The sequence below is a fragment of the Agelaius tricolor genome, unplaced genomic scaffold, assembly GCF_023055355.1.
Source record: "Agelaius tricolor isolate 1412-34295 unplaced genomic scaffold, bAgeTri1.0.p SCAF_18, whole genome shotgun sequence".
Taxonomy (NCBI): Eukaryota; Metazoa; Chordata; class Aves; order Passeriformes; family Icteridae; genus Agelaius; species Agelaius tricolor.
In genome coordinates, this window is record NW_027269278.1 from 5,024,515 (window position 1) to 5,037,751 (window position 13,237).

The window sequence follows — 13,237 nt, forward strand, 5'->3', positions numbered from 1 at the left end:
GGTTTTAATCTTCAATTCCTTCCTCCCTCCCTCCTTTTTAAGAAGTTGCTTAAACAAATTTGCATTTTTGGAATCTATTACCTACAGCGTATTTCTTGCCTTTTTTTTTTTTAACTCCACAAACCTTCTTCTCCCATCAGGCAAAGTGCTTACTTATAAAAGGCTTTAAAGACCCTGTAAGCATGGCCATAAGGGAAATAAGCAGCAGTGTTATATGGCTTGGGAGAGGAAAAGTTGAAGCAACAATCACTGGAAAAAGGAGTGCACCAGAGCTGGGAACACAGAAGTACAAAATGACAGGTCAACAGCTTGCCCTTGACTGCATAGCCACTAGCTAGGGGGGAGTAAACCCTCCATAAATATTGAGAATGCAACATAAATAATAAAATTGTTGTTGTGAAATCCCTAATTCATACTGACATAACCTCATTATTCCCCACACCTTTGAACAGGCATCTAGGCTGGTCACAAAGCAGCTGGACCAAAGCAGCATTCCAGCCTGTCTTCAAAAAAGACAGGTAAGAGGCAGTACTGTCATTCAGAGTTGTTAAAATTATTCAACTTTGGTTATTTCACTACAATTCTGCTCAGTATTAAATCTGACTGCAAAGGAACACTTACAATGTGCCACACTCCATCAGAAGCAAGTGCCACAAGCAGATTTCCAAGCTGAAGGTTTACAGGTGTGAATACCCCTTGGGCTGCTCTCATTCTTGTTACTACACACAGCAAAACCCCAGCACCAGGAGCTACCTGCACCCCTTGGGCTGCTCTCATTCTTGTTACTACACACAGCAAAACCCCAGCACCAGGAGCTGACTGCACCAAGGGCCACCTTCTCTCAAGGACCTGGTGCCACCTGGCTCTGGTCAGAAGCCCAGAGCAGCCTCCAGACCCACCTTGCTGCCTGGGGCTGTGGCAGCAGCCACAGAGACACCATGGGACAGGGTCTGACACAAGAACAAATCCTCCCAGGTCTAAACCTGGCTGTGAACTGCAGCACGCTCAGCAGCACTCAGGTGTCCTCCACCCATCCAGAGATCTTTTCCTGACAGGAAGGAAACCACAGCACCTGAGGCAAACCCCAGTGACTGCACTGGAAGGGACCCCAGCCCAGCCAAGCTACTGAAGATGCAACACAATTTGTCAGAGGTTACCACCCAAAACTGCAGGAGCCTGCATCTGGGAAACAGATAGAAAACAAACCCAGAAACACTCTGGGATATTAGCTACACACTACTGGACAAATAGAGAATAAAGATGAGAAAATTCAACACAGAACATTTACTTTAGGGATAAGAGTGGCATTTACAAAAGATGTGTGAAAACAAGCCTGAGTGGAAGACTATGTGTGACCAGCTCAGTTGCAAATCTTTGCAAACTAAGATTTTTATCCATGCAACCCTTTTGCAAATGACCACTCCAGGCTCCTGCCATGCACCTCTCCCCTTCCTTCCCTACAATCTTCTCCTGAAAAGAAATCTTAAAAAGGAAGTGAGGAGTACTGCCCAAGGAATACAAGAGAAGCAAATGAGATGTGCTTTAAGAAAGTATTCACATGCAGGTTATGCTTTCATTAGCATCAGGCTGATGATGGCAGATACATTCCAAACTGAATTATCAGTAAACTAGTTGTATGAGAAACTCACCATGGCTGCCACACAGCAGTCAATGAATAATTAACTGATGGATGACAATATATCTACCTTTACTCAGAATTATAGACTAACTCACCTGAGTTTTCACATCCAAATTTAAAAAGCAAAACATGGAAAAGTTAAGAAGTCTAAGACATCTTACAAAGCTTTAGTGCCACAGAAAACCACGGGACATGGCAGAAGCCATGACATTTCCCCTCCCTCCACATACAGATTAAAATAAGACAGAATAACACTCACTGATCTCTTTGCCAGACAAATCTGTCCATGTCTAGAATACTGGAAAACTTTTTGAGAACTGTTAAACAGCCTTCGATGTATGTGTCCATACAGGAATTCAACAGTCCCATCAAGGCAATAACTTGTGGTAACTCTGATAATTAAACCTTGTGGTGTGACATAAGAAAAGACAAATATCAAACCTGGCTTACTGCCTTGCTGGCTGACAAGCTGTTCAGGTTAGCTGGATGTGGAGATGACTTCAAGGAATTTCAGCAAAATCTCAACAAGTGGGTCAACTGACAGCTGAGGTGGAGAGACCAGATGTTGAGAAATGTTGAATAATACACTGAATGGGAGAGTTTAACCTCCTTATTCCCTGCAGGGTTAACACACCACTAATCAAACACACCTGAGCATCACCACATCCACATCCCAACAAAAAAGCCTGTTCAAAGTAATTACTTAATTTCAAGTTGAACCATACCAAAAACTCTACAATACCAAATGTTATTCATGCTAAGAATATTTATTAAAAAAAAAATCAATATGAAAAGATCACCTGGAATTAGATACAGTACAGGTCATCAGAATTTACATAGGTCTTACTATTTTTTTCTAAAAATACCCAGCACCACCCAAGACAGGCCATCAGCCTGAGATACCTCACAGGAAACAAGCTGGATAATTCAAAGAGCTGCATCACACATGACAGCCAAATACTTTCCATTATCATCCCCACCCAAATCCCCTTTGAGATAATTTGCATAAGCAGCTCAAATATATACTCAATGTTTCAAACAGTCCAACAATGGTGCCCGTGTCCAGGATGAGGATGTCAGGAGATGACTCCTCCTCTTCACTCAGGCGCTGTGGTGTGAGAGGTTTCTGGTGCCGAGCCATGGTGCCCATCGGCCTGAGCCCCTCAAAGGTGTCCCATGGGATTTATGCACCTGGTGGCCCAGAGGCTGCATGGCCAAGGGGACAGCCTGTGCAGTGTGCCACCAGCATGTCTTCCAGTGGCTGCTTCTAGAGGCTCAGCTGGCTCATGGCATCCAAAGCTGTGCTTAGCACAAGCAAAATTAACCACTAAATTATCCACAGTACGGTTTCACACAGCACTTCTGGGGTTACCTACATTTTCCTGTGCTGCCTGAAGGGTCCAGAAGGTTATTTTACCCACTGCTGTTCCTCTGCAGGCCATCCTCCCTGTGGGGCAGGGCTGTGAAGGATGAAATAGCAGAGAGCCCTCTGCTTGGCAGGGGATCGCCCTTGTTCTCAGTACAAGGCTATTAAGGCAGTTGAAAGTCACATATGAGAAATCTGCAAGCTGCTGCAGGGTTGTTTAAGCAATAGCTTCACTTACACTTTGGTTCAAAGTAGCTGTGTGACCACCTTACATCTCAACTCTGCACAGAGCAGATATGAATGGCTGCCTCTTGAAAGCAATACTGTTTATTGCGTGCTTTAAATCAATAAAGCTTCCCTCCACAGAGTACATTCTTCTAAAATAGTAATGAGGCATTTGAGGAGAACCAAACAGTTTCACTAAACAATACCATTAGTCCTGAAATGTCAGTTTGACATCTCAGCCAGACAGCACTTTGTCAGAACTAATTAATCCCTACAGCACCTCCATGAGATTGAGAAAGCAATTCATCTGTTTTTTAAATGTGTTGGGTACTTATGCTGCAGAACATCGTGGCTGGGGTGGAAGCCGTAAGTAGCAGCACAAACTGAGAACAAACCAAGCCAGGAGAACCCTTCCAAGAGCATGAAAAAAACAGAGAACACTGACAGCTGTAGGATTTGGCTTCTTTGCATCTTCCTGTTACACACCAAACCTCCTGTGACTATCTGGAGAGTCTTCCAGATGCCACTTCACTGAATGAGTGGCAGTGAAAAGCAGTTATTTTTCTGCAGGGAGCAGTTTTGCCCACTGTTTGTTCAGCCAATTATCTATGCATGTAACTTTAAAGGGAGGAGGGAACAGTAACCTTAGGCTCTGTGAACAAGAACTGAGCTTAAACTGCTCAAATAAAGCCAAGTCCTCATTACCACAAGCAAAGCAAGTAACCTTACTAAACAGGTCTCACAAATGGCAAGCAGCCAGCATGAAAAGTATTTCTCTCCAAGGAAGTGGTCAATCTGCATAGCTCTCCTACAGGTGCATGCAGTAGCACTAGTCTACATAACTCCAGCTGACTCTGCCAAGCTGCTGCCACCCCTCTTTATTGATTAATTATTCCAGCTAACACTTGCCCTGCTGGTGCAGCACTCAAGGCCACCAGTTCAGCCAGCCCTGGCACAGGGAGACCAGCAAGGCTTTCCCAGCCAGCTGTATGGTCTCTCTCTGTCTCTGAGAAAGGTTTGAAGGTGTCCCACAGGACACAAGTGAGAGCCAAGGCCAGCCCAGGACACGTCCCTGCTGTCCCAGGTGAGCTCAGCCATGTCCGTGCTGCAGGAACGCTGCTGGCAGTGCTGAGCACAGAGCAGGGACAGCCTTGGCAGCCTGCAGCCACCTCCAGGAGCACACAGCAGCCATCATTTCCTAACAGACTCCTCCAGCAACTGAGACTACAGCCAGTCCCAAAAGGTGGAGTCAGTGACAGGACCCCCCTGAGCCACCTAGCAAACATCACTTCTTTACATACAAGTGGTTTCATTAAACTCCTTTGGACAAATCTTCCCATGCCTTCCAATAAATTTTCTGGCACAGTCTAGAGAAATTTAAATCAGATTCAGACATGGAAAATTTTGCTGCAAACTCATCTTCCCCTAACTGTGCTAGCTATGAAACTGCCCTTTCTCCTAAAGAACATCTTTAGGAGATGCTCTGCCTCATTGCTGGTTTCACATGGGCTCTGACAAGTGAATGCATTCTTCCTGTAAAACTCAATCAGAAATCATGGGGCAGAGCTAAGCACCTGGGAACAGCTCCTCAGCTGGGCTGGCAGAGAGCCTGGCCAGGTCAGGTGCCTGGGGACAGTTTCACAAGTGCACCCTCAGCAGCATTCCTGGGTTGCCACCAGAGCCAGCCCCACGCCCACTCCTCCCAGCTCAGCCCCAGCTCTGCACAAGCATACACAACCTGGATCAACTGTTTCTGTAAATGAACCCAGACAGCAAAAGGACATTTTTCAGCCAGACCAGCTTCCAGACCTCACTCCCTGCACTGATACAGAATTTTACCCTGGCAGAAATAGCAGCTTAAGGTGCCCCAAAAAACAACAGCACCCAGCAGCTGCCCCAGATGCCCAACACTGCAGCCACCTCTCCTGTCATACCCACATCTTCTGGAATTTACTAGCCAATCTCCTGCCATTCCACTGGATGGAGATCAAGATAACTGCGCTGATATGAAAATATATGACCTACATAGGGATGGAATTGTTGATTCTGCTGCCAAATAAGTTTCCAGTCAGTGGCAACTTCTAACTTCACACGCTGTCAGTTTTTGAGGCAAAATTAAAGGAGTGAACTTGTGAGCAAGATGACCTTGCCAGAGCAGAAGATGAAGCTCAGCCTACATATTTCTAAACAATGTGATGTACGGAGATTTCTTCAAAAGCATTCCTGATCCTTTAAGACTCAGAATTCCCCAAGATTCATTAAAAAGCTGCTGAGCTGAACAAAGCCTCACATTTCTTTTTTTTTTTTCATGTTCCATAGGGAAGCAAGATAAAATAATGCTTTTTGTCATTCTAATGTCACTGCAAACATCCTCTGTCTCTACACACGTGTGCATAGCACACCTTTAGCAGTAATGCCCTTGTTAAAAGCAGCACACCTGCTGTTTTCAGTTCCCTCCCCAGTGTGAGGTGAGCTTACACTACTCAGGATGCACTCTGGCTCTGAAGGCAGCCCCTGCAGTCTCCAAAACATCCAGGCTTGTCTGGGGAGTGCAGGGAGGGGAAAAAAATCAACCCCAAACCCCCCCCCAAAATAAAAAAGTCTGATCTTTTATAACTGAAGCAGTGTGATGGATTTCAGCTCCAACCCACTTTTCCAATCTACAGGTGCATTCTGAGCTAACTCATCTTGCAAGGACAGGAGTGATATTAATAAATTAAAATAGCTTCAAGTGTCACAATAATCTTACTTGCTATCCTTGTCTCCTTATATATTAGCACTCACTTAAACCAATCATTATGGCAAAAAGTGAGAACAGCACAAATCCGACACGTTAGGACACCTGTTCTGAGAGGTGGCATTTGGATGACTTTGAAGACTGCATTTTTGGCACTCCCCTCTGCACTCGTGGAAAATGGTCATCAGCAGTTTCTATGGGCACACACTAAGCTCCTGTTCCTTACAAAGCTGTCAGCTATTTTGGGGAATGCAAACAGGAGAAAGCAGCAGATTCACATATATATGACAGGGTGCTTAGCTAGATATCAGCAAACAAAGGCAACAAGAGACATCAAACTAGCAAGCCTTCAGCTGCATGACCTATGCCACTGGCACTGATCAAAGAGCATTTCTCTCCCCTGGTTCTTCTATTTTGGACAATTTTCCTCTCATCTCCTTATGCTTACTGATTTTCATCTACAGAAGAGCACAAAGTCTTTCCTGCTGCCTTTCATTGCCCTCCCTTCTTCCAGCCCTTTTATTTTGAAGGATTCTCACACTTAAGTTAGCTACAGCAGCTTTATTCCAGTCATTAAAGTTATTCCACATTTAAGCAAGTAATCCAAGGAGGAGACAGTTACATACGAATTTTCAGCACAATGCTCACATTTCTAAATCTTTAATAAAGGCAGTTTGTAGACCAAGTGTGCAGAGCAGGCTGGGGATGAAAAGCTTAAAGATCAGAATAATGCAGAGGAGACAATACTCTGCAGCACTTCTCATAGAGCCTAGAAGGGCATGGCTAGATGATGGTGCTCTCCATATTACATGCCTGGCTTTTCTGCTCTGAAATCCTCAGGCTCAGCAAAGCTGAATCTTCCTGAGTAAACAGGTAGCCCTAACATTAAAAATCGTCAAGATCTTACACGTGACACCACATGCACGGGCCCTCAACCTTGGCAAATCTCTCTACCAAAGCTCTGTTCTGGAGGTTCATACTGGAAAAACCTCCATGTGGAGTAGGAAGGGAATTTAGGTAGCAAATGCAGAATCTGGGCTTTTATTTAATGAACATCTCCCAGCCCCACACAGGCAACAAGAGCCTTCAAAAAATGAAGGGCCATCAACTAAGGCACTGCTGCCTCCCAAAATATCTGATGCTGTTTAGTAATTTCACCAAATTTAAGCAACAATTGCTCCTATTTCAATAGCTTTTATTCTCAACAGGAGTCCAGTGATAGAAGTGAAATGAGAAGTTCAGTCAGCTCCATCTAAAATAACCCAGAAAAACCTGCTTACACCACCAGGCCAGTAGGAGAGGACAACAAATATTGAAGAGTGGGATGGATTATCAGGCATGGCCAAAATTTCAGTGCATCCTGAAGCTTCTGTGCTGAAAGGCAAGGAGAAGTTAAAAAATTTATCCTCTTGCAAGACAGTCTGAAGGAGGGTGTAAAGAGCCCAAGGACAGCACAGCACTGGAACAGAGATTCCCCTCTCTAATCCTCACTATTGAGGAAAGCTGAAATGTCACTCAGGGCACTCTGTGGCTCAAGTGCTGCTCATGCTGATGCCTAAGAACAGGCAGCAGCTGGTGCTGAACTTTTGAGACACCACTGCTATTTTCTGTTTGGCCACCAGCACAGCAGCTTCCAAAGCAGATGCACCCTCTGTGTTAAGAAAGCAGCTGAGACAGCTCTCTGGCATGCTTTACCAACTTGTACTCCACCATGCTTTACCAACTGGTATGTACTGGTGCAGACCTGAAAGGTTGTGCTTAGGTTTGAAACCATGAATGATAAATTTTCTCCCCCAGGTCAATAAGGTTTGATCTCCTGTCACACTGTATTCAATTCCTGAATTATTTCATTTCCAGCAGATCTACCAAAAAAGGCAGCTATGTGAGCTTTCTCTTACAAAAGGGAAAACACAGCAGAGTTTTGGTTTTCCCCCCACTTGTTCAGAAGAATTGCCTTAGAGCTTTTTAACCTGAAATTCCTGTAACACAAAGTACCTTGATTCCTTTCTGTTACATCACACCACAGGGACAGCAACAGTTAAATCACAAAATTCTTCAGATTATCCAACCTTAGATGATTTCCCAAAATGTTCCAACATCCACAGGTTTCTCAGGACTACCCTGAGTCTTAAAAGGTGCAAGGTGCTCTGCTATGCAGCTGCTGCAGCCAGGGCTGCAGGCACCTGAGCATCACTGGGGTCAGCTCTAGAGGACAGTGAGGTGCCACCAGGTGCCAGGGATCTCCTCCTGGCAAAGTCCACCAGCCCATCAGCTGAACTGGAGCCATGTGTTAAACAAGAACTGGAAAAGCACCAGCCCAGCTTCTGATTTGACAGCCCAGGCCCAGCTGAGGTGCCACCTTTCACCCATCCTGCTGCAGAGCCCGTGTGCCCACAGCCAGGGCTGCTTCCCTGGCAGCATGCTAAACCAACCTCAGCAGGACTGCAAACCTGCTGTCACTGAACAGTGGGATGGCCCATGCCCTGCAGCTAGATGGTATCCCTGCTCATGTTTACTTCCACTAAATTAGGCTAGAATGAAAGATTTAGGGAAGGTTTAAAAACCTGTGTTCTATCTTTCACTACCAGTTGCTACTCGCTGATCAGGTTTACAAAGGTCCCCACTGACACTGGGTTCAGAGTGAGCCCTAACACACACTTCTTCCTCCACATTCCTCAAACTTGCATTTCCACAGCCATGTTACCCACTGTCTGTTGCTTTTTGCTGGGTTACAGACAGAATGTGTAAGCACAGCACACAGAGCACTGTAGCAAATTCACAAACCCACATCTCAGCTGCAGCAATTTTAAATATGACTTGTAAAAGGCTAACCTTTCAATCATTTAAACTTTATTTTAAAGTGATAAAGTTCAATGCTCAGTGTGTAAATCCAAGTTCACTCCCCTGCAGGGAACAGGCATCTTATGACCTGAGCTGATGAGAAATCCCCCATCAACTGGGTTTCACAGGCAGTGGTAATCACTTGGCAGAGAAACTTCGTTCCTGTATGGCAGATGAAAATTTCAGCTCATACAAGCTCACAGATGATGGGTAAGTGTTGTGCCACATAGTAGTTCTACTGTGGACCAGGAGACTGTTCAAAACCTTGTGGATTTTCACAAGGGGCAGTTTCCTTGGTAGCACTACTGGAAGATGACTCAGACACAAAGCTCGTCAGGGCCACGTGTATTCAGGTGTATTTCTATGTGCACAACAAGTGTCATGCGATAAGAGTTATCAGAATGTGTTTGATTATTCTCCTCTAGCAGTGGTAAGCAGGTAATGATTCTGTGACAGCTCAGTACACATGGCTAAATAAGGCACCCATTTAGTCATTTCTGTCATTCTCGAATCACTAGCCAAGGACACACAGGAATTTTTATAAGCCTGCATTAGGCCTATTAGATTTCTCACTCATCTTCATCCTCTGAACAGAATAAGGATGCCAGGAAAGCATTTCTAATTTAAGCTTCCATTGACTTTTATGAAGGTTAAAGAAACACCTTGGAACAACTCTGTTACTGGCCCTTCTCAGCCACATTCCTAAAACTGAACCCCAAGACGAATTCCAAGGCTCTGGCTGGCAGCAGGTTACATTTGTGTACAGTACACACAAGGATTATTCCTGGAATGCAGAACACTCCTTGAAATCTTGTAAAACTGGACAATCATTCACTTCCATGCATAAGAAAAACCCCATCTAAGTAAACGGAGCGAAGGCAAAGTCCTGACATCCCACCAAGAATGGGAGCCCCTTGAATTGATGGCTGGAGCAAGGGGAAGAAAGGAACACAGATTCAGAAATTGCCCTTTCTGCCCCACAACAAGGAAAACGCTCACTGTCAGACGGGGAAGTGTGTGAAACTGATCGACAACAAACTGCACAGTTCAGGTTGCTGGAATTTCCAACTGGGAAATCCACTAGGATGGATTTTTGAGTTCCTGTTTCTGGGAACTTCAGCTAACAAGGCATTAAACGAGAAAGTTAAAAACTTCTAATTTCAGTGGTGATCCAGTAGCTGAGCTTGCTGCACGTCCAAGCTCCCGTGCTCTGGCTCACCATGATTGCCTCAAGCATGGAACTACAACAAGCTAGGACAGAGTGTTGCTTGGAAATGACCCCGGTATTGAGCAGCACCCTGTCTTCTGTTTATCTTACTTTTCTAAGTGAGCGCTGCAGGAAAAGAACAACTCAGAGCAAGCAGGAGCAAAGGGATACCGCAGGGAAGAAGGCGGCAAAGAGGGGCGATCAGAGACACACCCTGAAGTCCGTGACCTCCGCGATGGCGAAGCTCGGTAAGGCCACGTAGCTGCCCGCAGAGGTGGGCCACGATGCAGGACAGGGCCCTGCGAGCCCAGCCTGTCCCTCCGCACCGCACCGAGCCACCGCGGCTCCCCCCGCAAGGGCCGCATGGCTGCGCCGATCGCGGCGTGCGCTGCGGCTCCGCAGCACGGCCGGGGCCGGCCAAGGGGAGCCCCGAACGGCGGCAACACAACTCGCTGAGCCCCCTCCATCCCTCCGCTCCCAGGCGCCACTGCCCGGCCAGGGCCGCAGGTAGCGCCACCGCCGTCCCGCCCTGCCCTCCGTGCCGCGGAGCCCGAGCGGAGCCGGGGGACGGCAGCAGGACCGGCCGGGCTCTGCCCGCACACCGCGGGGTCCCCGCCCGCCACCGCCCACCTGTCGCGGGGGTCGACCCAGCTGGTGGTGCGGCTGCCGTGGTCGATGTAATACACCTTCCCGTCGTAGTCCCGCGCCTCCTCCCAGCCCTCGGGCAGCGGCAGCTCCTTCCGCGGCATGGTCCGCACCGCCGGCCGCGCCGCCCCATGCACCGCCGCGCTGCGCTCCGGGGGCCGCGCCGGGGCTCCCCTCCCGCGGGCGGCGCGCAGCGGTGCGGGGGCCGCGCCGGCCCAGCCGCGCAGGGAGGCGCCGCCGCCGGGCAGCCTCACATGCCGGCCCCGCGGCGGGGGCGGCGCGGAGCGGTGCAGGGGGAGGGCGGCGGCGGCGAGCCCGCGGTCAGCGCTGGGCGCGGAGCCCCGGCCGCTCCACCCGCTCACGCCTCCATTTCCTGCTCCGCCAGCGGCCGCCCCGAGAGTCCCGCGGCGGCACCGCCCCCGCCCCGGCACCGCCCCCGGGCACACCCACCGCGTGTCACCACCTACGGCCACGCCCCCGGGGACACCCACGGCCACGCCCCCAGGGGACACCCACGGCCACGCCCCCCGGGGACACCCACGGCCGCGCTCTGGCCCCGGGCCCCCCGAGCTGCGCGCCCCCGCGCTGCGCGCCCCCGAGCGCCCCGTGGCGGCGGGGCCGGGACGGTGCCAGCCTCGGGGCCCGGGACGGTGCCAGCCTTGGGGCCCGGGACGGTGCCAGCCTTGGTGCCCGGGACGGTGCCAGCCTCGGGGCTCGGGACGGTGCCAGCCTTGGGGCTCGGGGGCCCCGCAGGGCCAGAGCACCGGGCCGGGGCCGGGGACAGCCGCCAGAAGCGCTGCAACGCCGAGGGCACAGCGCGGGTGGCGGGGAGCGGGTCGGGCTGCTCGGTGCCCTGGAGGACACGGCCGGTGCCGGTGCTGGCAGCGCACGGACCGGCAGCAGCAGGAGGTGGCCCTGCCCCGGTGCGCTGCCCTCGGGTGGCCCGGCCCAGCCGCGGTTGGCGCCCCGCAGGAGGTGGCGGGGAGCCAGGAGCCATCGGAGCGGCCCAGGGAGTGACAGGGGTGACTTTCTGTGGGTTCCAGAGGGAACGCTGGTGGCAGCTGGAACCTGGATACACTCGGACCATGGAGAAGCCGGGTTGTCAAAGTAGTTGGGATGGCACAGACAGCCCCGGTAGAGCCGCACCCGCAGGGAGAGTGATGGTGCCCACCCCACGGGCAGCGACCCTTCCTGGGCAGCCGCTGCCAGTGCCCTGCAGCGTGGAGCCAGCTGTGAGGACGTGCCCAACACAGCCTGCTCTCCCCACATTTCAGTCATTTCGGCTTGAACAGCCAGCCCATGACAAAATGTCACAGTAAGAGCTCATGCAGTGACACGCGATGGGGCCGTGAGCCGAGGCGGGTGACCCCAGGGTGACAGCAGGTGCCCAGCGTGGCGTGAGGGCAGCTCTGTGAGAGGTGGCACTTTCCCGGCTGAGCACCAGCCAGCGCCGGGGTCCTGCTGCCGAGGGCGGGGGAAAGCGAGACTTGTGTAGAGCTGCAGCTATTGAAACAGCAGAATGGAGCAGGGATCCCTGCCAAGCACAGGGGAGCAAAAGGAAACTGGAGGATGGGAAGAGGGGAGCCTCGAAGGGCTGAAGAAAAGTAAAAGTGAAAAAGACAATTAGAAATAACGTCTCACTTTTTGTGCCATCCCACTTTTGTGGGATTTTTTTCTACCAGGCTTTCTGACAGCCTGTTGGGAGTCAGAGCTGCTAATTCTCTGGAGGCCGAAACAGACTGTGGTAGCAGTTGGCTGATGAAGTGGTTGAGCAGGGAAGAAAATGAAGACAAGGAAAACTGAAAGTGAGGCATTTGGAAAATAGCCTGGTTTAACCCCATTTTATCTGAAGCCAGACTTTGTGTGGGCCACTAAATAAGTTGCCTTTATGAACAGCGCTATCCACAAGGCTTTTAAATTAATAAAAAGTGAAAACTAAATGAATAAACACTGTTTCTGTCCACAACTCTAAGTGGGACTTGTGATTTCTTTTGACTGGGAGCACTGGGAGCACTGGGAGCACTGGGAGCATGGGGAGCACTGGGAGCACTGGGAGCACTGGGAGCATGGGGAGCACTGGGAGCACTGGGAGCACTGGGAGCACTGGAACATGGGGAGCACTGGGAGCACTGGAGCAGTGCTGTTCCAGCAAGCAGACCCTGGCAGCACTGGCCCCGTGCCAGCTGAGGGCACTTCATTTCTGCAGGGCACTGGGATATTCACTGCAGCTCTTAGTTTCTCTTTTCTGCTTTTAATTTTGTGGATAATGGTGTTTCTCTCTTTGTAAAGAGCTCAGTAAAGTGCTCAAAACATTTCAAAAGGGTAAATGTGGAAATAGGAAAAAAAATCAGCAGCAACCAATGTTTTTAAATATTACAAGAGAAGTAAACAGCAAAGTGATAACAAATTATTGTGTATTTCCATGGTCCTGTATTTGTGGTCCTGTGTCCCAGCACTTCCAAAAGGCATGTTTATTTTAAAGATTTTTTTTTCAAATTTTCAGAGCATATTTAGAGCATATAGCAAAAGTCTGTATGTAAAGAATCTGTCCAAATACCCTTGCTTTTCCAGACGTCA

At 49.5% G+C, this 13,237-nt stretch overlaps 1 protein-coding gene and 1 long non-coding RNA gene across 2 annotated transcripts in view; one reads left to right on the plus strand and one right to left on the minus strand.

Annotated features, from left to right (window-relative positions):
- The window catches only part of WWC1 (WW and C2 domain containing 1), a 67,056-nt gene extending 55,998 nt beyond the window's left edge, over positions 1-11,058 (minus strand). Inside the window, exon 1 of the mRNA XM_071443110.1 lies at positions 10,646-11,058. Within this exon, the coding sequence (XP_071299211.1) occupies positions 10,646-10,764 (119 nt within the window). The 5' untranslated portion in view covers positions 10,765-11,058. The remainder of the gene's footprint in view (positions 1-10,645) is intronic.
- LOC139597620 (uncharacterized) lies at positions 9,832-12,632 on the plus strand. The gene is made up of 2 exons (XR_011681654.1): positions 9,832-10,263; positions 12,343-12,632. It is a non-coding gene; the product is annotated as an uncharacterized lncRNA (long non-coding RNA).
- Positions 12,633-13,237: the final 605 nt, after the last annotated feature.